The 27,246-nt window shown below is 41.2% G+C and overlaps 1 protein-coding gene across 5 annotated transcripts in view; it reads right to left on the bottom strand.

The window, feature by feature from the left end:
- fam172a (family with sequence similarity 172 member A) overlaps positions 1-27,246 on the bottom strand; it is a 563,544-nt gene that overhangs the window by 196,827 nt on the left and 339,471 nt on the right. For all 5 annotated transcript variants that reach the window (XM_059969313.1, XM_059969311.1, XM_059969314.1 and 2 more), the window contains one exon: positions 23,339-23,455. In XM_059969313.1, the coding sequence (XP_059825296.1) occupies positions 23,339-23,455 (117 nt within the window). The remainder of the gene's footprint in view (positions 1-23,338; positions 23,456-27,246) is intronic.

The following is a 27,246-nucleotide window of genomic DNA, read 5'->3' as shown; positions in this document are numbered from 1 at the left end:
AATTGGATCATGCCTTTTATGTGCAATGTGATCAGTGTGGGCGGCACAGTAGCGTAGCTGTTAGCTCAAAGGTTCCTTAACGGTTAACTTACAGGTTGAGTCAGTGGTGAGGAAGGCAGTTACAATGTTAGCATTCACTTCGAAAGGACTTCAATATAAAATCAAGCATGTAATCCTGAGGCTTTATAAGGCATTGGTCAAACTGCATTTGGAGTATTGTGAGCAGTTTGATGCCCCTTACAGAACCATAGAACACTACAGCACAGTACAGGCCCTTCAGCCCTCCATGTTGTGCCGACCCATATAATCCTTAAAAAAAGTACTAAACCCACACTACCCCATAACCTTCCATTTTCCTTTCATCCATGTGCCTGTCCAAGAGGTTCTTAAATACCCCTAATGTTTTAGCCTCCACCACCATCCCTGGCAAGTCTTATTCCAGGCACTCACAAACCCTCTGTGTAAAAAAACTTACCCCTGATGTCTCCCTGAAACTTCCCTCCCTTAATTTCGTACACATGCCCTTATCTGAAAAAAGATCTGCTGGCATTGGAAAGGGTCCAGAGGAGTTCAGGAGAATGATCCCAAGAATGAAAGGGTTAATGTATGAGGAGTCTTTAATGCCTCTGGGCCTATATTCACTGGAGTTTAAAAGAGTGAGGGGCAATCTCATTGAAACCTATTGAAAACCGAAAAGCCTAGATAGAGTGGGTGTGGGGAGGACGTTTCCTAGAATGGGAGTGTCTAGGACTGGAGCACACAGCCTCAGAATAGAGGACCTCTCTTTAGAACAGAGATGAGGAAGAATTTCTTTAGTAAGAAGGTGGTGAATCTGTTGAATTCGTTGCCACAGATGGTTGTGGAGGTGGAGGCCACGTCATTGGGTACATTTAAAGCAGAGATTGATAGGTTCTTGATTCTTCAGGACATCAGAAGTTGTGGGGAAAAGGCAGGAGAATGGAGTTGAGAGATATAATACGTAAATCAGCCATGATGGAACGGTGGAGCAGACGTGATGGTCTGAGTGGCCTAATTCTGCTCCTGTGTCCTATGATAATACATCATACCACTATCTGTAAGGAAATTGTACTTTCTCTTCCTGGCTATGTGTGTTTCCTCTGGGTGCTCTGGTTTCTTCCCACATTCCAAAGATGTACAGGTTAGGATTAGTAAATTGTGGGCATGCTGTGTTGACACCAAAGCATAGTGATACTTGCGGGCTGCTCCCAGCACATCCTCAGACTGTATTGATCAATGATGCAAACAACTCATTTCAGCATGTGTTTTGATGTACCGGTGACAAATAAAGTTAATCTTTACCTTTTAACAAACAAGAGAAAATCTGCTGATGCTGGAAATCCAAGCAACAGACACAGCCTGAAATGTCAACTGTACTCTTTTCCATAGATGCTGCCTGACCTGCTGAGTTCCTCCAGCATTTTGTGTGTGTTGCAAATCTTTATCTTTACTTTTTATCAAATATTATTTTTACCCAGATAGTTTCCAATGAAACTTTTAGTGTACTACACACAGGAGCCATATTTGGCATGTGACTGACTTCTTTTTCTGAAGTCTAGTACACACCAAACGATGTCACTTCAAGCTCCACCCTAAGACAAATTGTCATATTTCTCAGCTGAATGATGTCAGAAATCTGTATTTTAAGTGGCACCTTCGTTCATAAGGACATCAGGCTGTTTCCTGTTGACATGTACTTTTTCCCAAAGAGTTGCGAACACTCTCAATGTGGCAGAAAATGGAACTCTATCTGAATAAAGTTAAGGCTGCATGGAAGCAAACAGACTTGGTGAGGCTTCTGTCTGTGCCTACACGCCAAATGGCACTATTAGCAGTGGGAAATGAGTGACAGGATGATCACTGAGAAGGGAACACAGCCTCCAGAGGGCTGCTTTTCTGATTCTTCATCTCAGGCAACAAGGTCAAAACAGAAGTTACTTGTTCAAGTAGACTGTGCCAGAATGGAAGGAAAGGAGGGTATTTACTGTATATCAAATCAAAGGGCATATAGTTATTGCAAAGAGACATTTTTAATGAGATTACTGCCCATAAAGAGCTCACTCTTTTGATTTCTACAGTTAGCACAAAAATATGATCACCTGAAACACTCCAGATCCTGGTAAAGTGAACATTAACTTCAAAGGAGTCCAAGCACTGGAAAGTGCCTGAAGGAATACCTTAAAAAAAATCAAAGACTGGACTAGAGAACCCTAGCTGGCCTTTTCATATTATAAACCTTTAAAAATGGTGCAAAGGGATGCTGAAATAATAAATTCCATTAGAAAGTAAGACATAGGAAGAGAATTAGGCCATTCAGCCATTGAGTATGCTCTGCATCCTATCATGGCTGATTTATTAACTCTCTCAGCTCCAAGTGTGGCGAAGTGTGATCAAGTCAAGTTGCTTTTTATTGTCACTTCCACCATAACTGCTGGTACAATACACAGTAAAAACGAGACAACATTTTTCAGGACCATGGTGATATATGAAACAGTAGAAAACCTACACTGAACTTCGTGAAAACAGCACAGAAAAAACACTAGAATTCAGACCTACCCAGGACTGCATAAAGTGCACAAAACAGTGCAGGCATTACAATTAATAATGAACAAGACAATAGGCACAGTGGAGGGCAGTAAGTTGATGTCAGTCCAGGCTCTGGGTATTGAGGAGTCTGATAGCTTGGGGGAAGAAACTGCTACGTAGTCTGGTCGAGAGAGCCTGAATGCTTTCACAATGGTGTGTGGCCAAGTGGTTAAGGCTTTGGGCTAGCAATCTGAAGGTTGTTAGTTCGAGCCTCAGCTGAGGCAGTGTGTATGTCCTTGAGCAAGGCACTTAACCACACAATGCTCCTGCACGTTTATAGCCCAGTGGCAGCAGTTGGTGCAGTATGGACATGACAAAACAAGACAAGACATTCTCTCACCTTCTCCCTCTAACCTTTGATGCCCTGACTAATCAAGAACCTATCAACATCCACTTTAAATATACTCAATGACTTGGCCTCCACAGGCACCTGTGGCAAGGAATTCCACAGATTCACCAACCTCTGGTTGAGGAAATTCCCAAGCAGAAACACCTTGGTTACCCTGACAGTCTCATAAAATGTGTAAAGAGAGAATTAGATTGGATATTAAACATGAAAAAATCTGCATATGCTGGAAATCCAAGCAACTCACACAAATTGCTGGAGGAACTCAGCAGACCAGGCCTTCAGGTCTCAGCCTGAAACGTCGACTGTACTCTTTTCCACAAATGCTGCCTGGCCTGCTAAGTTCCTCCAGCATTTTATGTGTGTTGCTTAGATTGAATATTAGATGTTTCTTCTTTTTTCAGAGAACAGTGGACATGTGGAATAGCTTATCAGCTTGTTCCATGGGTGCTGATACACTCCATTATCAAGGGTTCCCACTATCTAGGCCATGCTTTCTTCTCATGGTTACCATCGAAAAGGAGGTACAGGAACTTAGGCCCCACACCTGGACACTAAGCTGGTTTCACAACCTATGGACTCACCTTCAAGGACTCTACAATTCTACTTAATCATTATTATTATTATTATTTGTTTTTTATTTGCAGTTTGTCTTCGTTTGCACATTGGCTGTCAGTCCTCTTTGTGTAGTTTTTCATTAATTCTATTGTATTTCTTTGTATCTTCTGTGAATGCCCACAAGACAATATATATGGTGACATGTATGTACATACAGTTCTTTGAATATACATTTAGTTTTGAACTTTTTATTTAACTGTTTTTCTTCAGCTAAGAGTTGGACCAATTTCATACTGGGATAGACATCACTATGTAAAATAATCTAAGATGTAAATAGAGGTCATAGTGTTCTTGTATGACTTACTGAATTCAGAGAGGAATATTTCACTTCTATTTTTTCAAATTAACATGTGCTTTTATTGTTTCTTCAACTCCTGGGGAGATAACATGTTACGAAATAAGCTCCTATTTTCATGAACAAAGGTCACACAACTGCAGCTAAAATGAACCTACAGACTATTTTCCTTTCTGTTCTTTTTATAAATTTGCCTTACTCAGATTGGAAATGATCAATTTTTTGTTGAGGTGAGGAAATGGGAAACTTTTATAATAATTGACATATTTAAGTACTATTTTTATTTCATGCTATAGAAATAATTTTAACAGTTATAGAAATTGATGTCTGCCCAAGAGATTCAAATACTTTTCTAAGTTCCGCTCCAGTGCACCATCAATTTATTTAAATGAACATTTAACCTGGATACATAAATTACAAGATCAAGAGCATTCACCATAGAACGGTATTAGTGCATATGTATAATTTCCAAAGAATTATGGTCATCAAGTTTCATACTACCTACTTAAATTTCACAAATACCTTATCATAATGCAAGTTTCTTAGAACTTAATTCATTATTATTATATGACTTTCTGAAATTGAGACCAATGCACTCACCAGGAAGGAGAGATTCGAAATTACATTTAACAACAAATAAGCACTGGTGTAATTCAGTGACACAATTATAAAACTGGATGAATGAAGTGTGATCCAATTGTGGCTTTGTTAAAAAAGTGTTTTTCTAAAATTGCGGGTTCACAATTAAGCTACCTGCATTAATTACTCACATCATGCCCTAAGTACACTGAAGAGAAAAGTTTCATTTATTAATATAGTTGACTATTTTTTTAAAAAAAATATGCAAAAAAGTCATTTTAATTGTGCCATAACTGAAACAAAAATTTAAGTCTCTTAATCATTAGATTACTATTTAATATCAACAAATTTATAGCTGTTTTTGGCTTCATTTTTGATTCAAGTGTAAAAAAATGAGCCCTTTTGAAGGATTGAGTTTAATTTTGACTGGCAGGATTGATACATAAATCAGGACTGAGTTTCGGCATGAATACAATCCAGGAAATTCAAGCTTTATGCCTGCATTTTAGGGAAACTAGTTATTAATTCAAGTCTTCACATCTGTTTAAAACATGCTGCATCCCTGTGCTTTAAGAACGTATATTTCATATTGTACATGGTTGTTTGGGTATTCAAGGATTGACACATTAAAGGATACCCTGCAAGCTAATGTGTTGTTTTACAAATTCCAGTCATATTCAGTATAATCTGCATTCCTAATCCCCATGTTGCACATCAGCTGAATCTCTCCATGCTTTTCAATGTTAAAATGACATGTAGTCTGTTACTCTTCAACTAATAGTGATAGCATTAAGTCAATATTTTGGAATAGAATTACAATTATTGTATTTTACTTGTGCCTTCATCTTTTTAGTAAAAGAATGTATTTGGGCATTTTGGGAAATTTAATTCCTGTCCTTTTTATGAAAAAGCTCACGTTTTTATTTGTAGATCCATATTGCCTTCGCTATACACCTTGGAGTCCATCCGCACTGTGGAAAGATCTTTTACTGGTAGATCAAGTGTCTTATTGTATTTTCTTAATTCATTCTGTCTAGAAGAAGATGTCAGTTGTGGTGCAGTAAGTAGAAAAATTTCAAAGGCTCCAGTCCCCACCAATAAAGGCTGGGGAAACGCTTTTGAATAGATTTGTCAAGGCAACCCTACTGTTCTGGGACTAAGACAAGCAATAGAACACAAAGCCAGGGTGGCTGTATGGGATTAGAAAGTGAAGTTCACAAAGCAAGGCAGATTTTAGTCTGAAACAGTAGATCAACGAAACTATTCAACTGTGTGCAATAATGTGAAAACAAACAGGCTACCCTGCCGTGTTCTGAATGTCAGTAATTTTTGTATAATAATTAGAAGGTTAATACTTATTTCTGCATATTTTACAACCTTCACGTCATTTAGAAACATTTACAAATGATATGTTATCTTCAATGCTGGGCTTTTATCCCTCCCTTATATTCAGGAATTACCAATGCAAAGCTTTATTGACAGATGGATTTAGAAAAGTGAAGTGCTTTAAATGAAGATAGCAACGCTTGGAATGAATGCTTAAAATGTTATTAGATATAGCTTCTTTTTGAAATAAAAGCAGTAATTATTTTCAGAAGTCATTGAACATGCTATCATAGATGTTAAAAGGTTTTGTTAAGATTACTTTACATTTAAAAAGTCTCTTGCCTTAAAACAGCTTAATTGTCTACAAGTTACATACATTCGTGAAGATGGTGTCAAGGTTTGGAAATGGGTGACTTAATATCTTGTCCTTCATTATAGCTGGCATATGCACAAATAAAAGGATGCCTTCTTATGCTTCTAAAAATAAGCTGCTTTTTGTAAATGAAATATATTATTCAACCAAGATAAAACAATAGATATTAAATGAACAGGTCCCAGGACAATAGCAGCAGTAACAAGCACCAACCGCAATTTATGCCTAGACTTTTTAGACATGAAATATGCAAAATCTTTTATATGCAATCCTATTAAAACTTTAATAGACATTTAATCCACCTCTTCTACTGATCATATTTTCCAACCACAACAATGATTTCCCTTTATTGCTTTATCATCAAACACAATGATTTGTTAATTATTTTAAAATGTGAAATTAAATGATTATGCTTATGGACTGATATTTAATAAACAGTGAAAATAATCATGAATGTATGCCATCAATTTGACAACTTTTAAAAATCAAATTTTAAATTTTAAAAACTAACAGCAATTAATATTGTAAACTGAGCAATAATTGTACAACAAGAAGCATCGGGGTGGACAGTTCTGATCCCATGCCTGGATAAACTGCATTGTCCAGTGTGGTGAAAGAAGGAATACCAGGCAGGAGGAACTGCAACCTTTAAGGGAGCACACTTGATTTTCCTCTCAGTAACTCAAAAGGACAGATGATCTAGTGAGCTCATTACAGACTTGTACACCTTCCCATCCAATTTTCCCATACTGATTGATTGAAAGATGGATGGATGATAGACTAACACTTAATTCCAAATTTACAGGTAAACAAAGTTTAAGTTTTGACTGCATTGCAAAATAAAATGATTTGCGACATTAAAGATGCACATTAAGTAGTCTTTCATTCGTACTCTTCAGAACTTTGTCACAGTTTAGAAGGATATGACTACTTCCCTACAGAACCCAGAAGAGTCATAGCTGATTTAGGGCAGGATATAGAACCTGGTGCTGAACAATGACCAACCAGTTGTCCTAAAGTAAAGAGTAGTTCCTTTGGCTAGGTCAATGTTTCAGAAAAAAATATATTTTAATAACTGTGAAAAACATAAATATAGCAAACTTTAAATCAGTATAGGAAATAAGATGGTCAATAAAATGGTGCTGGCATGCTTTGAGTAACAGGTTATCTTGCCGCTTTAATTGGCAATATTATCAACAGAAACCTTTTTCTTCCCATTGGACAACTCCATTACACAAGGAATCAATCTGGTGGATCTGCACTGTGGCGAATCTGTTAGGGAGAGAGAACCACACCATTCCACATATAGAGTCTTCATAGCTTTGTACAATTGCAGAGTAACACACACAAAATGCTGGTGGAACTCATCAGGTAAAGTACAACCTTATGGAAGAGAATAACAGTTGACATTTCGGGCTGTGACCCTTCAAGAGAACAATATGAGCAGTCAGGATAGTCCTAATGAAAGGTCTCAAACCAAAACATCCTTCCCATATTCTTTTGCAGACTTTGATACACATCTTCCTATCTTTACATCATCAATAAAGTTAAATATGCTGCACTCACACCATGTTATTAATACAGGTCATCAAGAAAGGGGCACAAATGACCCTTGTGGCATCCCACTGTCTACAGTTATCGTCTGCCAAAATGAAAGTAACTTCTGTATTCCTATTCCTTCTCTGGCCTTGTATTTACATTAATATATTATTCACACGATGTTAATTATGTGCCACATAGGTGATCTTGGTCTCATACCTTTTAAAAATATGGATGTACAACATCTATTAGATCTCTCTTAACCATCCTAAAATGCTAGTTGATATATTATCCACAATATTTTCTGCCCAATAAAACCATTATTCCTAAAATGCCCCTGTAAATGATTCCTGTGCTTTACAGTTGACAGTTATGAAACATACTGGTCTGTGGTTCCTTATTCTCCCTTCTGCCCCCTCTCCTATTTTGTTAGCTGTGGTATATTTGTTACTTCCCAATCGAGAATTTTGTGCAGTCACTTTTTCTGCAGCTATCTTTTCAAGCCCCAAGACACCGGGAATTAGCTCCAGAGATCTGAAAATCACAAAACCACAGTGACTGAAAATAGGAAATGAAAACAGAAAATTACAAAAAAAAGGTGTTAATGTTTCAGGTCATACACCCTCCATCAGAACTCTTGGGGATTTGTTGTATTCTGCTTAATTTCTCGAGTATATTCGCTTTAATTGATTCCTCACATTCATTAGGCAAGAACCCAGAAACTCTTCAATGGTTTGTCATTGAATCACTTCACGAGGTGTGAATCCATAGTAGAATGATTGTTGACACGATTCTGTTTCTCCCTCAGCATGGCTTTTAGCGAGCTCAAGAGACGAATATTTCTCATAAATATGTCACATACTTTGCAAGGAATATTCCTCAATATAAGCAAGGCTATCTAATATTCGAACTTCTATTTAATAAGTTTACTATTATGAACTAAAATAATTGGTTTACATTTACAATCAAATTATTTTGATTTGCACCCTGTGCCTTAACAACAAATTAATTTTTAAAATTAAATTCCTAATATATATGCAAAGTTAGTATTTTTATCAGTAAAACTGAGCTTAAGGAAGTGGCTGATAAATTGTTTTCAAACACTGCTGCAAGAATATTTGGTGAAGATGGTGCTGCCCTGCTTTCAGGATATAGTTTCCAGTCAAAATAGATCTATTTGTATTTGAAGGACATTCTTTTGGTCTCCTTCAAATTTCGAAACGCAAAGGGAATACATGTCAAATATATACCCAGTAGCTACTTTATTAGGTGTAGGAGTAGAACCCGGAGTGATCTTCTGCTGTTGTAATCCATCCACTCCAAGGTTCGACGTATTGTGCATTCAGAGATGCTCTTCTGCACACCAATGCATATAGCTCATGGTAATTTGAGTTATGTCACCTTCCCGTCAGCTTGAACCAGTCAGGTCATTCTCCTCTGACCTCTCACCTTAAAAAGCCATTTTCGCCCACAGCATTGCCACTAAGATGTCTTTTATCTTTCACACCATTCTCTGCAAACGCTAGAGACTATTATGTGTGAAAATCCCAGGAGGTCAGCAGTTTCTGAGATATTCAAACCACTCATTCTGGCACCATCAATCTTTCCATGATCAAAGTCACTGAGATCACATTTCTTTCCCATTCTGATGTCTGGTCTGAACAACAACTGACCTCTTGGCCATATCTGCATGCTTTTATACTTTGAGTCACTGCCACATGATTGGTTGATTAGATATATGCTTTAACGAAGTTGTATACAGGTTTACCTAATAAAGTAATCACTGAGTATAGGTATCCTACTTCTCAAGATTAGAGATTATTCTAGTGCATTTCTGCATCCTCTTTCCCAGAACTTGTTTATCCTTCTCAAACCTTTGGGTCACAACTTAATTCAAAGCTCTTTTGAATTGAACTGTATACAAAACACATAATACAGACAAAATGCTGCTGGAACTCAGCAAGTCAGGCAGCATCCACAGAGTGGAATAGAGAGCCGGCTGGCGATGGTTCTGGGACAGGGGGCAGGAGATTGGGGATGGTTCTGGGACAGGGGGCAGGAGATTGGGGATGGTTCTGGGACAGGGGGCAGGAGATTGGGGATGGTTGTGGGACAGGGGTTCAGGAGATTGGGGATGGCTCTGGGACAGGGGGCAGGAGATTGGGGATGGTTGTGGGACAGGGTATTGAGAGATTGGGGATGGTTCTGGGACAGGGCGTCAGGAGATTGGGGTGGTTCTGGGACAGGAGGCAGGAGATTGGGGATGGTTCTGGGACAGGGTGCCAGGAGATTGGGGATGGTTCTGAGACAGGGGGCAGGAGATTGGGCATGGTTCTGGGACAGGGTACTGGGAGATTGGGGATGGTTCTGGGACAGGGGGCAGGAGATTGGGGATGGTTCTGAGACAGAGGGCAGGAGATTGGGGATGGTTCTGGGACAGGTGGTCAGGAGATTGGAGATGGTTCTGAGACAGGGGGCAGGAGATTGGGGATGGTTCTGGGACAGGGTACTGGGAGATTGGGGATGGTTCTGGGACAGGGTACTGGCAGATTGGGGATGGTTCTGGGACAGGGCGTCAGGAGATTGGGGATGGTTCTGCGACAGGAGGCAGGAGATTGGGGTGGTTCTGGGACAGGGGGCAGGAGAATGGGGATGGTTCTGGGACGTGGTCAGGAGATTGGGGATGGTTCTGGGACAGGGGGCAGGAGATTGGGGATGGTTCTGGGACAGGGGGCAGGAGATTGGGGATGGTTCTGGGACAGGTGGTCAGGAGATTGGGGATGGTTCTGGGACAGGGTACCAGGAGATTGGGATGGTTCTGGGACAGGGTACCAGGAGATTGGGGATGGTTCTGGGACAGGGCATCAGGAGATTGGGGATGGTTCTGGGACAGGGGGTCAGGAGATTGGGGATGGTTCTGGGACAGGGGGCAGGAGATTGGGGATGGTTCTGGGACAGGGGGCAGGAGATTGGGGATGGTTCTGGGACAGGTGGTCAGGAGATTGGGGATGGTTCTGGGACAGGGGGCAGGAGATTGGGGATGGTTCTGGGACAGGTGGTCAGGAGATTGGGGATGGTTCTGGTTAAGGGGGCAGGAGATTGGGGATGGTTCTGAGACAGGGGGCAGGAGAATGGGGATGGTTCTGGGACAGGGTACTGGGAGATTGGGGATGGTTCTGGGACAGGGTACAGGAGATTGGGATGGTTCTGGGACAGGGTACAGGAGATTGGGGATGGTTCTGGGACAGGGTACAGGAGATTGGGATGGTTCTGGGACAGGGTACCAGGAGATTGGGGATGGTTCTGAGACAGGGGGCAGGAGATTGGGGTGGTTCAGGGACAGGAGGCAGGAAATTGGGGATGGTTCTGGGACAGGGTACTGGGAGATTGGGGATGGTTCTGGGACAGGGGGCAGGAGATTGTGGATGGTTCTGGGACAGGGGGCAGGAGATTGGGGATGGTTCTGGGACAGGTGGTCAGGAGATTGGGGATGGTTCTGGTTAAGGGGGCAGGAGATTGGGGATGGTTCTGAGACAGGGGGCAGGAGAATGGGGATGGTTCTGGGACAGGGTACTGGGAGATTGGGGATGGTTCTGGGACAGGGTACAGGAGATTGGGATGGTTCTGGGACAGGGTACAGGAGATTGGGGATGGTTCTGAGACGGGGGCAGGAGATTGGGGTGGTTATGGGACAGGAGGCAGGTGATTGGGGATGGTTCTGGGACAGGGGGCAGGAGATTGGGGATGGTTCTGGGACAGGGTGCCAGGAGATTGGGGTGGTTCTGGGACAGGAGGCAGGAGATTGGGGATGGTTCTGAGACAGGGGGCAGGAGATTGGGGTGGTTCTGGGACAGGGTACTGGGAGATTTGTGATGGTTCTGGTTAAGGGGGCAGGAGATTGGGGATGGTTCTGAGACAGGGAGCAGGAGATTGGGGATGGTTCTGGGACAGGGTACTGGGAGATTGGGGATGGTTCTGGGACAGGGTGCCAGGAGATTGGGGTGGTTCTGGGACAGGGTACAGGAGATTGGGGATGGTTCTGAGACAGGGGGCAGGAGATTGGGGTGGTTCTGGGACAGGAGGCAGGAGATTGGGGATGGTTCTGGGACAGGGTACTGGGAGATTGGGGATGGTTCTGGGACAGGGGGCAGGAGATTGGGGATGGTTCTGGGACAGGGGGCAGGAGATTGGGGATGGTTCTGGGACAGGTGGTCAGGAGATTGGGGATGGTTCTGGGACAGGGGGCAGGAGATTGGGGATGGTTCTGGGACAGGTGGTCAGGAGATTGGGGATGGTTCTGGGACAGGGTACTGGGAGATTGGGGATGGTTCTGGTTAAGGGGGCAGGAGATTGGGGATGGTTCTGAGACAGGGAGCAGGAGATTGGGGATGGTTCTGGGACAGGGTACTGGGAGATTGGGGATGGTTCTGGGACAGGGTACAGGAGATTGGGATGGTTCTGGGACAGGTGGTCAGGAGATTGGGGATGGTTCTGGGACAGGGTACTGGGAGATTGGGGATGGTTCTGGTTAAGGGGGCAGGAGATTGGGGATGGTTCTGAGACAGGGAGCAGGAGATTGGGGATGGTTCTGGGACAGGGTACTGGGAGATTGGGGATGGTTCTGGGACAGGGTACTGGGAGATTGGGGATGGTTCTGGGACAGGGGGCAGGAGATTGGGGTGGTTCTGGGACAGGAGGCAGGAGATTGGGGATGGTTCTGAGACAGGGGGCAGGAGATTGGGGTGGTTCTGGGACAGGAGGCAGGAGATTGGGGATGGTTCTGGGACAGGGTACTGGGAGATTGGGGATGGTTCTGGGACAGGGGGCAGGAGATTGGGGATGGTTCTGCGACAGGGTACCAGGAGATTGGGGATGGTTCTGGGTCAGGGTACTGGGAGATTGTTTGGGGATGGTTCAGGGACAGGGGATCAGGAGATTGGGGATGGTTCTGGGACAGGGTACTGGGAAATTGGGGATGGTTCTGGGACAGGAGATTGGGGATGGTTCTGGGACAGGGTACTGGGAGATTGGGGATGGTTCTGGGACAGGGTACAGGAGATTGGGGATGGTTCTGGGACAGGAGGCAGGAGATTGGGGATGGTTCAGGGACAGGGCGTCAGGAAATTGGGGATGGTTCTGGGACAGGTGGTCAGGAGATTGGGGATGGTTCTGGGACAGGGTACTGGGAGATTAGTGATGGTTCTGGGACAGGTGGTCAGGAGATTGGGGATGGTTCTGGGACAGGGTACTGGGAGATTGGGGATGGTTCTGGGACAGGGCGTCAGGAGATTGGGGATGGTTCTGGGACAGTGGGCAGGAGACGGATGGTTCTGGATCACTGTACTGGGAGATTGTTTGGGGATGGTTCAGGGACAGGTGGTCAGGAGATTGGGGATGGTTCTGGGACAGGGTACTGGGAGATTGGGGATGGTTCAGGGACAGGGGATCAGGAGATTGGGGATGGTTCTGGGACAGGGTACTGGGAAATTGCGGATGGTTCTGGGACAGGGTACTGGGAGATTGATTGGGGATGGTTCTGGGACAGGGTACTGGGAAATTGGGGATGGTTCTGGGCCAGGCGGTCAGGAGATTGGGAATGGTTGTGGGACGGGGGCAGGAGACTGGGATGGTTCTGGGTCAGGGTACTGGGAGATTATTTGGGGATGGTTCTACAACAGGGGTCAGGAAATTGTTTGGAGGAGTTGCAATTTATAAAATGAGGCACCGGCAACAAGAGCAAAAAAGTAATGAAAACGAAAGGCTTAGTTCAGTAACACAACTGAAAATGCTCTTAGAAGATGCATGCTGCATCTATGGATAGGAATAAACAATTGTCATTTCAGGCTGAGTCCCTTCATCAGGAAAGGAATGAAGAAGCCAGAATAAGGAGGGGGAGGGGAAGTGATGGAGGTGGATGAGTGGATTGAGGGATGGGGAAGGGGGATGAAGTGAAGAAGATGATAGGTGGAAGAGGTACAGGGCTGGAAAAAGGATTCTGATAGGATAGCACAGTATTTCAGGTGCGAAAGGGAAGGAGGAGCGTCACCAGGGATAGGCAATGAAAACAAAAGAGCGGAACAAGATGGGAAAGGGAAAAAGAAAAGGGTGGGGAGAAGTTACCGTAAATAGAGATATTGATGTTCATGCCGTCAGGTTGGAGATTATCAAATGGAATATGAGCTGTTAGTCCTCCAACCTGCCAAAATGATTAATTATTTCAACAAAGAGAGGGGGTTGAAACAAGTACACAGCGCAATTTTGTTGCACTGGATATAAGTATTAAAGCTGACAAGTTGCTTGCAATTGATGTTTGGGTGCATTCGAAAACCCTGAGAACTACGGAGATCTTGAATAACTGAGAGGCAAGATCTTGAAAAACTGGCAGCTGCTGAATGGGATATTAAATGCAAAATTGATCTGCGGCTTGCCACAGCTCTCTCAGCTTAGAAGAGAAACCTGGCAAGGGGTAAAACTAATGAAGAACACGAGGAATCCTTCAAATAAATGGAAAAACTGTGAAGGCAAGCTTCATCCATAAAGTAATCAGATGTCTGGGGTAAGAACCAACTTACTGATTAACATATAAATGCCATCAATATGGTGTGCAGTGACAAAGGTGAAGGAATAATTGTCACGTAGAACTTGCCACAGAGATACTGAAAGATAAATTAATTTACTTTATTATATTTGACAAGATTTAGTGTAACACTGTGTGTAAAACATCCTTTCACTTGCCAGAGATTTGGAAATAATAATTATCCAAAAGAAAAAAATCAAGATGGACGAAGAGTTCTGAAAGAGGAAGTTCCAGATGTACTCCAAGCTGCCACCTAGTGACCACATTGTGCAATCAACTTGTTTTAATCAGATTAACACCAGTTGATTAAATATCCAATTAAAGATAAAATATCCAATTTTATCAGGACTCCAAGATTTAAATTGTGATAAGAATTTACAAAAATCAAGCATTGCATTTCTTGGCATTTAGAAGATTTGATTAAACTTTATTACATATTAAGAAACACTTAACATGATGGACTTTAACTTCTAACCATTTATGAAACTGACTGGACAAAGGCATCTACGATCTGGTTGCTAAACTTTCTACTGATAGGGATAGAATAGGCAGTAAACAGTGAAGGCATAGGCAGGCTACCAAGAAGATACCAGAGGAATAAATGATGGAACAAGAAGTTGATCGGTGATCACGGCTGTAATAGCACTGCAAAGGAAGGAATTGTGGAAGATGGGTTATTTGATGATTCAGAGTCAGTGATGGGAGTGGTGTGGATTAGTAAGATTTCCCTCTGGTCATCAAGTGAACAGCATGGGGAATTTGGGATTGTTTTGTGTAACAATGCACAGGGGAAAGTTGTCATCGTATATATGTCACATCTGGAACCCCAGCTACAGAATGGGAAAAACAAGGATCTGAGAAGTTCTTAACTGGAAAGGGTGTTCAGTAACAATAGAAGGGGTTAGGAGGAAAATGGTGGGGGGGGAAAGCAAGGAGTGGAAGGAAAATATATTTGAAATTTACTGGATCATAGATGTTGAAGTGTGGAATATTCAGTTAGCACTGGAAATGATGAACATCTGGAGATACAAATTCATTTGTAAACAGATGGGTGCACAGCTGCATGAGCAGACATGAAACCACAGGCACTAATGTTATTATTACCATAACACAGAAACATACAACAGGAAAATCAAAGCAACAGTATATTGTAGGTAACAAGACTTGGTAAGCAATTTCTGCAACAGCTTGGGACATTTACAATAGTGTAAGAGTCTTGAATCATTATACTAAGCAGAATGGCTTCTACAGTACTTGGGTTAACAAGACTGGTCTTTTGGTTTGAGAAATATACATATGGTGAAAGGTTAATGAAATCGATTTTCCTTTTAGCAGGAAATAAATATTTCAAAAGTATGAAGCGGAGAGAGGCAGGATCAACAAAGATGCAGAGTAAAATGTCCTCATGGAAAGAGCCACTAAACAAGAGAACATTTTTATGAGAAGGTAAGAGAAGGAAGTTGCGAAGGATAATAAATCAGCCATGATGGAATGGCAGAGCAGACTCGATGGGTGAGTGGCCTAATTTTGCTCCTGGATCTTACTTTGATTAACTGTTGATATGCAGTTGATACAAGCTACATAGATGAGAGGGGAATGGAGGGCTATGGGACCAGAGAGCATTATAGATGCGCTGAAGGGCTGCAGTGATCTGTGATTCTAGTTGAAATCTACATTCAATTTGGAATAAACTTTCAGCAGTCTGACATTATACAAACTTACTAACTAATAAAATATAAATTCTTGCACTTAATCATCATAGCAACTTTGAACTTTAGCCTTACTCTCTGAACAAAAATGTTTAATAAGATTTTATATGATTTCACATCAAAGTATTTTTCCAACTTTAACATATTTAAACAGTTGAAGATGGATAATGAAAACAATGCCATATTGCCAGCAGAACATTCTTTGGTTTATTGTGTTCATAAAATTCACTGCAGACCTTAATGGATGCTTCCCATTCTTGAGAGAGATCTGGTTTCTCATAATTCCAGCAGGATATTCAATATATATTCTTGATGCCAATATGAATTATGTGCACTCTGTTATGCCATGTACTTGCATCAACTGGGAACTAAATTGAGACTGTTCAAGTATATTTTGCTTGGAAACCTTAAAAGCTATAAGAGGGGATAGATTTTAATTTATTTTCTTTGGAATGGATTTAAGATCAGATCCCAAAGGTAAAATTAGTGTTCCAAGTAACCACACTATACAATCTACGGTGGAAGTTCTCTTACAAATTCTGTACAGTCCAAACACTAGTTTTGTTGGAATATGTCATAGATTTACAACTGTTCTTTCTCTACATAAAACACAATTTGGCTGTAATCGAAAAGTATTCTCAACATGTACACAAGACTAAGTTCATCCTTTATGCAAAAATGATTAAAAATCGACGTTAACAAAATAGTCAGTAAACAAAATATGTATAAAAGCAAACCTGATTAAATAGTATTAAAAATCTTGTGTGTGCTGAGACTTTCTGTTAGCACAATATTGGAGTATATTTTATCTTGATGTTTAACACAGAAACAAGCATTTAGAATGAAAATTCTGTATGTAAACAGATCCCTGTAATTATGGATTTATACGCCCCGGCCAGTAGGTGGTGTTGCAGACTGATCTAATCAGGTAACTATCACCACCTCGGATAAATGAATACAACATATTAAAAGCAATTGATCACGTATAATGTGAAAGGGATTTACTGATACAATTAATCAGGTATTTCATATTTCGGAGAATTGCATACCCTGTTTCAGTAAGCTGGCAGGATATGATGTAGGTTCTATTTTGATTTCTTGGGGTTCTTGTCACCCCACTCACTATGTAGCATCCATGCCAGGATGACCAGACTCAAAAACAGTGATTTTCCCCAAGCAGTAAGGCTGATCAACACCTCCACCCACTAACTCCACTGCTACTGTACTCTTTCCTGTCAGTCACCTTATGTACAGCCTAGTGACACTTTATGGACATACAATCAATCTATGTGTATAAGCTATCTTATTTATTTACATATATTGTGTTTTTCAATTATTATTGTGTTCTTTAACTTTTGTGTTATTCTTGTGCTGAATCAAATCCAATCATTTTGTTCTCCCTTACACTTTTGTACAAGAAATGACACTAAACAATCTTGAATCCTAGTGTACTTTATTAATTTATTAAGATACAGCATGGAGTAGGCCTCTGGTCTTTCGAGCCAAACCACACAACAATTGCAGCCTAATCATGGAACAATTTATAATAACCAATTAACCAGAACAGCAGGAGAAAACCCACACTGTCACTGGGAGAATGTACAAACAACTTACAGCCAATGGCTGGAACTGAACCTGATATGAACCGAATATCAGTGAACCACTTGCTCGAGGAGAGATACGTGTTCTGCCAAAAGCTGCTTTGTTCTCCGGTTCACGACAGTCACGATTATGGCCTCAGTTAACTGATGCTATTCTCATCTATGTCTTTCATTCTCTACATACATAAAAGCATAAGACATAAGAGCATAATTAGGCCATTCAGCCTATCAAATCTGCCCTACTATTCCATCATGGCTGAGTTATTATCCCTCTCAATCCTATTCTTCTGCTTTCTCCCCATAATCTTTGAAACCCTGACTAATCAAGAAACTATCAGCCTCTGCCACTGTCCGTCGGAATAAATTCCACAGATTCATCAACACTCTACCCACTTGGTTTCAATGAGATCCCTCTCCCCCTCTGCCCCTTTCCACCTTGCCATTCTTCTAAACACCAGTAAGTACAGTCCAAGAGCCATGTAACACTCCTCATATGTTAACTCTTTCGTTCCCAGAATCATTCTCGTAAACACCCTCTGGACCATCTCCAGTGCCAGCATATCTTTTACTCAATGATTCTTACACCTGGAAGTCCTACACTTGTTTATAAATGCATGCACAAACAAGTAATGGGTTTCTTACCAGATGTTGAATTGGTGTTGTTCAATAGTCTGACCTTTGAAACACTGCTTAGTTAGTTTTGTTTGTAGGCACTGTTGGATGTTTGATCAGATGATATTTTACATTTATGGCATCTGACCATGCAACAAGGCTGTAAGACCATAAGATATAGGAGCATAGTTTAGGCCATCTGGCTCCGCCATTTCATCATGGCTGATCCAATTTTCCTTCCAGCCCAATCTCCTGCCTTCTCCCTGTATTCCGCCATGCCCTGACCATTCAAGAATCTATCAACCTCCGCCTTAAATATACATATAGACTTGGCCTCCACAGCCACCTGTGGCAAAGAATTCCACAGATTCACCACCCTCTGGCTGAAGAAATCCCTCTACATCTTCATTCTAAAAGAACATTCCTACTCTGAGGCTGTGCCTGAGAATCTCCCACCATAGGAACCATCCTCCCCACGTTCACTCTATCAAGGCCTTTCACTATTTGAAAGGTTTCAATGTCACCCTTCATTTTTCTGAATTCTAGTGAACACAGGCCCGGTGTCATCAAATGCTCTTCATCTGACAAGCTATTCAATCGTGGAATCATTTTTTGTGAATCTCTTTTGAACTTTCTGCAGTTTCAGCACATCCTTTCTACGGTAAAGGGCCCAAAGCTGCTCATAATACTCCAAGAGAGGTCTCACCAGTGTTTTATAAAGTCTCAACATTACATTCTTGCTTTTATATTCTAGTCCTCTTGAAAAGAATGCTAACATTGCATTTACCTTCCTCACCACAGACTCAACCTGCAAATTAAACTTTAGCAAATCCTGCAGAAGGATTCTCAAGTCCCCTTACACCTCAATTTTTCGATTTTCTCTCCATTTACATAGAACATAGAAATTTACAACACTTTATAGACTCATTGGCCCACAATGTTGTGCCAACCATGAAAACGACTTTAGAGACTGCCTAGAATTTCCCTAGTGCATAGCCCTGCATTTTTCTAAGCTCCATGTACCTATCTAAGAGGCTCTTAAAAAACCCTGTTGTATCTGCTTCCATCACCATCGCCGGCAGCCCATTCCACACACCCACCACTCTCTGTATGAAAAACTTACCCCTGATATCCCCTCGGTACCAATTTCCAAGCACCTTAAGACAATACCCCTTTGTGTTAGCCATTTCAGCTCTGGGAAAAAGTCTCTGGCTATGCACATGATCAATGCCCCTCATCATCTTAGACACCTCTACCAGGTCACCTCTCATCCTTCATCACTCCAAAAGGAAAAGGCCAAGTACAATCAACCTATTTTCATAAGGTACTCCCTCCAATCCAGACAACGTCCTTGTAACTCTCCTCTGCACCCTTTGCATAGTTCCTACATCCTTCCTGTAGTGAGGTGACAGAACTGAACACAGTACTCCAAGTGGGGTCTGACCAAGGTCTTATACAGCTGTAACATTATCTTACGGCTCTTGAACTCAGTCCCATGGTTGGTAAATGCCAACACACCATACACCTTCTTAACAACACTGTCAACCCACACAGCAGCTTTGACTGTGCTATTGACATGGACCCCAAGATCTCTCAGATCTTTCATGCTGCCTAGGGTCTTACCATTTATATTATATTCTGTCTTCAAACAGGACCTACAAAAATGAACTACTTCACACTTATCTGGATTGAACTCCATCTGCCACTTCTGAGCCCAGTTCTGCAACCTATTGATGTCCTGATGTAACCTCTGACAACCCTCCAGACTATCCACAACACTCACAACCTTTGTGTCATCAGCAAGCTTACTAACCCATCCTTTTACTTCTTCATCAAGGTCATTTATAAAAATCATAAAGAGGAAGGGTCCTAGAACAGATCCCTGCAGAAAACCGTTGTTCACCGATCTCCATGCATCATCTACATATGAAGCCTCTACAATTACCCTTTGCTTTCTGTTGGCAAGCCAATTCTGGATCCACAAAGCAAGGTCTCCTGAATCCCATGCCTCCTTACTTTCTCAATAAGCCTTGCATGGGAAACCTTATCAAATGCCTTACTGAAATCCATATACATTACATCCACTGCTCTACCTTCATCAATGGTTTCATTTCTTCTACCAAAGTGCATAAACATACACTGTATTCAATCTGCCACTTTTCTGCCCATTCTCCTAATCTGTCTAAGTCCTTCTGTAGCCACTCTATTTCCTCAGAACTACCTGCCCCTCCATCTATCTTCGTATCATCTACAAACTTTGCAACAATGCTATCAATTCTATCATCCAAATCATTGACATATAACGTAAAAAGAACCAGTCCTAACATAGACCCCTGTGGAAATACCACTAGTCACTGGCAGCCAGTCAGAAAAGGTCCTTTTTATTTCCACTCTTTGCTTCCTGCCAATCAGCCACTGCTTTATCCCTGCTGGAATTTTTCCTTTAATACCATTGGCTCATAGCTTGTTAAGCAGCCTCGTGTGGCACCTTGTCAAAGGCTTTCTGAAAATCTAATTTGCAATCATGCAAAATTAACACAAAATTTATCATAAAGAAAGTTAACACTTTGCCTTTTAAGAGTTAGATCCCTTAATATTTCATTCAGGTTCCTACTTTTTCACCAGGAACTACTCTGTATAAAGTCCCAATAGCCACAAGATCAGCACTCTTCAGGAAGCATAGAGTGAAAAACCCCTAACTCCACAAGTCTCTTCAGCGATCCTTAAATCTTTTTACTTTCCTCCCATCCAGATGCTTATTCCTTTCCCTTTCATATTATATATTTCTTCAGGTCAATGGTCATGTACAATGATGAACTTTTCATCTTCTTTCCCTTTTGATTTCTCTGTTTACTGGCTACTCCTCCTTTCAACAGAAGAAATCTTGCAGTTGCTGGAAATCTCCACCTACTGGAGGAACTTGTCAGATCAGGCAGCATCTATGAAGGGAAATAAATAGTCGATGTTCTCTGATGAAGTGTCTTGGCCCCAAGATTCAAGTCTTTATTTCCCTCCAAATATACTGCCTGTCCAGCAGTTTTTTAGCATGTTGTGTGTATCTCTCCTGCATTAGTACTGTTTCCATTCCATTTTGCTGATCCTGTTCTCAACTCTGCAAATAACGATGGCAGCCTTATCATTGATCCACCACAATGAATACCAATCTCTTAACTCTGCAAATAATGATGGCTGACATATCATTGATCAAACTCATTATCTATGAGTACCAATCTGCTGAATCTCAGTTCGTTTTGCTCTCTGTTGAGCTCTTCTCTTTTCTTGGTCTCCTCAAACACTATTTCCCAAGCTCCATCTTGCTCCAAGTTTTCTGGTTAAAACTTTTATTTTCAACTTTCAAAGATACTACACACTCAAGAAACAGCTGAGATTCACTTTCATAGCATAACTAATGCCAAGAGGTATAGGTTAAGGAATAGCTTTATCAGAGCCAATATCTACTTCTGGGAAATGCCCTTAACCTGCCTCACAACATCTCATGAATGTTAACACTGACTCGCCTGACTTTGCTCCATCTGTTTCAATGGGTGAAAAAATATAATGGACACACCAGTAGGACATAAGACCACGAAACATTGGAGCAGAATTAGTCCATTCAGCCCACTAAGTGTACACTGCCATTCCATCATGGCTGATCTATAATCCCTGTCAATCCCATTCTCCCTGTAACCTTTCTTGCCCTTACAAATCAAGAACCTATCAACATTTACTTTAAATATACTCAATGAGCTGCCCTCCACAGCCACCCCTGGCAATAAATTCCAGGTTCACCACCCTCTACCTAAAGAAATTCGTCATCAACCCTGTTCTAAAGAGACATCTTTCCCTTCTGAGACTGTGTCCTCTGGTTGAGACTCCCCCTACTATCGGAAACATGCTTTCCCTGTCCACTCTATCTAGGCCTTTCAGTAGAGACTGGGAAGGAGGTACAGTACATTCTGAGTGACATGAGGAAAGGAGACAGGTAAGAAGTGGATTAAACAGACCAAACGATCAGTATTAGTGGATTTGATAAAAGGTCATCGACCTTAAGCACAGTGCTGCTCTCTCCACAGATGCTAGCTAACCTGTTGAGAATTTGCAACCCTGCTGATTTTGATTAATGCTAAAGATCTGTAGTTTTTTGATTACTATTTTTGCTCTTTAAATAAAAACACACCAAGTGTATAAAGAATCATTGGGATGCTTGAGGCTGTCCCCACAGACTTATTTCTAGTCAATCCAAGAAAGCTGGGCATCCAAGGCCCAGCGCAATATTTGGAATGGGATTTTTTTTAGCTAAGCATCTTGTGTAACAAAGAGAGAGGGTTATCCCTGGATCACAGCCATGAAATAATTCACTGGCACTTTGGATACTGGGTAAAGAAAACCTTATTATACAAAACATGTCTTTCTTTTCCCATTTGGCACCATGTCCTATATGCCCACCTGCCTCACGCTTTAAGATGTGAATTAAATTGCTGCTCTTAAAGTTGCCTATCATTTATATTTTGAATTATCCATGATTTCATTATGCAACTTATATCTATTAAAATGAAAATCTTATGGGAATGAATCCATGTCCATTTCTACAGTGCACATTTGTACAGGTTTTGCTGCTATTGGTGGCTGATTTGCAGTTAGCTTGACTCCATAATTGCTGACTGTCAAAAATGCAATTCCTAGATGAAGAAGTTGATGATTTGTTTATTTTATTGAGACACTGTGCAGGGTAGGTCCTTCCAGCCCAATGAACTGCGCCACCCAGCAACCCACCTAATCTCAAGACAACTCACAATGACCAGTAAACCTACGAACCGGTATGACTTTGAATTGTGGGAGGAAAACAGAGCACCCGGAGGAAACTCATGCATTCCATGGGGAGAATGTACAGACTCCTTACAGATGAGATTGGAAATGAGCTCCAATGCCCTGAACTGATTTAGCAACACGCTAACTGTGATACTACTGTGGTACCCGGATTACCAACAACACTATAGGTCATTTATCATTGTCTGGGATTGTCTAATAAATACTTCTTTTATGAAAATGGATTATACTACTTTATAGTAATAGATTCCTTGACCACAGTATCTCTTTTACAGTTTCCTCTCCGTTAATTTCTCATTCAAGTCTGCCATGTGGAGTTGGTTGATTCTTACCTCCTGCATCCAATCCAGAACAGACTTCCCGGCTTCTTGGTGCCATACGTTGTGGACAGAATCTGTCAATGCCACCGAAATCACTCTGCTCTTCACTTCTGCTTCTCGCTGAATCATCTAGAGTAAATAAAGTTATTTAAATTAATCTGAGTGCACCAGCAATGACATCTCACCCTCAGTAACGGTTGAACAGCTACACAGCCTGGGAAACCTCTTTTAGTTCAAAAGAACCCTTACTAAGCAAAGATAAGCAATTGAACAAAGTACTGTTGAATACCCAAAAATAGCAACTTAAAATGTTCACAATCTAGTGAATTTCTGATCAAAGTATTGCTTTTAAGTGCTTGTTGCTAGAGTCTGATGTATTGTAGATGCTCTCTGTATGACTTCATGGGTTTCCTCCACAGGTTCTGGTTTTTTCCCTCTTTCTAAAGACATGTGAGTTGACTGGTGACAGCTCAGTGCTGCAGTGCTATCTCTCAGTTATAGAGTCCCAGCTTTGATACTGATTCTGAATCAGTCTGTGCAGAATCAATCGGTTCCCCCCACCCCCGATCCCATGTATTTCCTTTGGTTTACCCAGTGTCCGTCTACATTACAAAATTTGATTATAGTTTAATTAGCCAAGTAAATTAATCCTTTGTGTATGAAAGGGAAGTTGATGTGTGAATGAAAATAAGTTTAGGCATTGCCTGTAAGGAGTTTGTACGTTCTCCCCATGGAATGCATAGAATTTCTCCAGGTGCTCCAGTTTCCTCTCACAGTACAAAGGCGTAACAGTTAATAGGTTAATTGGTCATTGTAAATTGTCCTGTGATTAGGCTAGGGTTAAATTGGGGGATTGCTATGGTGCGTGGCTCGAAAAGTCAAAAGGGCCTATTCTGTTCTATATCTCAATAAATAAATAAGACAAAGTTATTATCATTAGGCTAATGGGATGCTTCCCTCAGAGTTAACATAGTCTTGCATTGTCTAAGAATGTTATAAGTTGAAGTTTCATTTGAAGGATGGGTATTAAAATCGAAATTTAAAACTTAAGTAAAGTTGAAAATAATCTCTTTAAAGAATGAATTTTACTCTTTATTTTATTTACAGTTATATTGTAAATAACTCACAAAATTACAATACAAGATATTTAACAATCATTAATGAACCACAGCATCCAGGACATACTCTCTTCTTGCTGCTGCCATCAGGAAGGAGAAACAACAGCCTCAAGACTCACACCACCAGGTGCAGGAACAGCATCAGCTATCAGGCTCTTGAATCAGAGGGGATAATTCCACTCAACCTCACTTGCCCAATAACTGAACGGTTCCCACAATCTATGGACTTCCTTTGAAGGACTCTTCATCTCAATTTCTCGATACTTATTGCTTATTTATTTATTATTATTATTACTTAATTATTTTCTTCTGTATTTGCAGTGCGTTGTCTTTTGCACATTGGTTGCTTGTCCATCCTGTTGGGCGTAATTTTTTTATTCTATTGTGTTTCTTGTATTTACTGTGAATACGTGAAAAAATGAATCTCAAGATTGTATATGGTGACACATATATCCTTTAAAATTTGAACAATTCTGGGTGATAATAAGGCTTCTGTAACATAGTGTCCGGTTGTGTCAAAGCACCATAAGGGCTTCCATAGATTTTAATTTATTTATATTTTTCTTCATGATATACTGTTGATCAATTTATCAACCAGAGTGTGGCCTCATCACAGCATGAGAGGAGTCCATGGACTGACATGTCGGAATGGGAATGGGAAATAGTATTGAAATGCGTGGCCACCGGGAGATCCCGCTTTTTCTGGTGGACAGAAGAGCTTGGCGAAGCTGTCTCCCAATCTACATTGGGTCTAACCAATTTATAGAAGAGCACACCGGGTGCACCGGATACAGTAGATGACTCCAACAGTCTCACAACTGAAGTGTCACTTCACCTAGAAGGACTGTTTGGGGTCCTGATTGGTAGTGAGGGTGCAGGTATAGGGGCAGGTGTAGTTCTTATTCTGCTTGTAAGGATAAGTGTCAGGGAGTAGAGCAGTGGGGATTGACGAATGCACAAAGGAGTTGCACAGAGATTGGGGAGAGGAAAAGATATACTTGGTGGTGGGATCCTGTTGGAGAAGGAGTAAGTTACAGAGAATTATGTGCTGCACCTGGAGGCTGATGAGGTGGTAGGTAAGGACAAGAAGAACTGTATCCCTGGTAGGGTGGCAGGTGGATGGTGTGAGAGCAGATATGCATGAAATGGAAGAGACGCGGGTGAGGGCAGCATTGATGGTGGAGGAAAGAAAGCCACTCTTTGAAGAAGGAGGAATGAAAAGCCCTGATAGCAGATGCAGCAGAGATGGCGGAATTGACAGAAGGGGATGGCCTCTCTGACATACCCTATACCCATCTCTCTCTTTCACCTTATCTCCTTAGCTGCCCATCACAACCCTCTGGTGCTTCTCCTCCTTCTCCAGCCCTTTATCTCTTTATGACTTCCCAGCTCTTTCCTTCACTCCCCCCTCTCTCCTGGTTTCACCTATCACCTGATACCTTGTACTTCTTTCTCTCCTCTCCCCACCTTTTTACTCTCACTTCTAATCTCTTTTTTTTCCAGTCCTGATGAAGGGTCTCAGCCTGCAACAATGATTGTTTATTCATTTCCATTGATGCTGCCTGGCCTGCTCAGTTCCTCCAGCATTTTGTGTGTATTACTAAAGTTATGAATATACTGCTGTGAGTTCAACCTTATAATTTAACCTCCTATTTTGGTTGATGGTCATAAACTGTTCCCTTTGTTGTATTCTAAAACTCTGATGAGGTTATAAACCTAATTACCTGTTATTCTCAACTTTATAAACCATACTCTAAAACATTTAGTGGAATTTGACAGTTAATGACTTATGGATATGGCACAGTCCATTATAGGAAAATCTCTTCCCCAACCTCCAACACAGTGAGTACGTGTACAAGGAGCACTGCCACAAGAAAGCAGCCTCCATCATGGAGGACCCCCATCATTTTGGCCATGTCCTTTTCTCACTCTCACAGGAAGAAGGTATAGGAGCCTTAGGTCCCACACCATCAGGTTCAAGAACAGTTATTACCTTCAACCATCAGGCTCTTGAACGAGAGTAGATAATTTCACTCATCTCAACTCTGAACTCCTCACTGAACACAATCTATGGAATCACTTTCAAGGATTCTACATCTCATGTTCTCATCTTGCTTTATTTATTTATTTATTTATGTATCTGTGTATGTATGTATTTATTTATTTATGTCTATATGTGTTAGCACAGGTTGTCTTCTGCAGAGTGGTTGTTAGTCTTTGTGCATTGTTCTTCATTGATTCTGCTGTATTTTTGTTCTAATGTGAAATCCTGCAAGAAATGGAATCTAAAGGTTGTAGATTGTGACGTATACATACTTCAATAATAACTTTGCTTTGAACTTTGAACATAAAAATAAAGATATATGTACTGTAAATGGTTGAATATTTATTTTCTGTTACTGCTACAAGAAAGTAATGCTTTAGGATATAAACTCCTGTAGCTGAATACTTTTTTTGGAGACAGAGTAAATACCATTTTATGAAAATCTATGGTACACAGAATAAACCTCACTTTTCCATTGCTCTATTTTATATATCTAACATCTGCATTTGGAAGCTAAACGGAAAGGCTTATATTGATCTTCATTGCCCATTAGAGTTAGAAGGCTTCTTCAATTATTCTACTAGGGCTATCCGCACAGCACAGCAACAGGGTAAGACAATGTTCTCAAGCTTTGAACTCAAGGTCAACATTCTACTGAGTTTCAGCAACATTTCAGAAATAAAAGTTCAAAGTAAATTTATTTACAAAGTACATATATTTCACCATATACAACCCAGAGATTCACTTTTGAGCAGGCA

This window comes from Hypanus sabinus, chromosome 5, assembly GCF_030144855.1.
Source record: "Hypanus sabinus isolate sHypSab1 chromosome 5, sHypSab1.hap1, whole genome shotgun sequence".
Lineage (NCBI taxonomy): Eukaryota > Metazoa > Chordata > Chondrichthyes > Myliobatiformes > Dasyatidae > Hypanus > Hypanus sabinus.
Note: the sequence above shows the minus strand (reverse complement) of the source record. Positions and strands in the feature narration are given on the sequence as shown.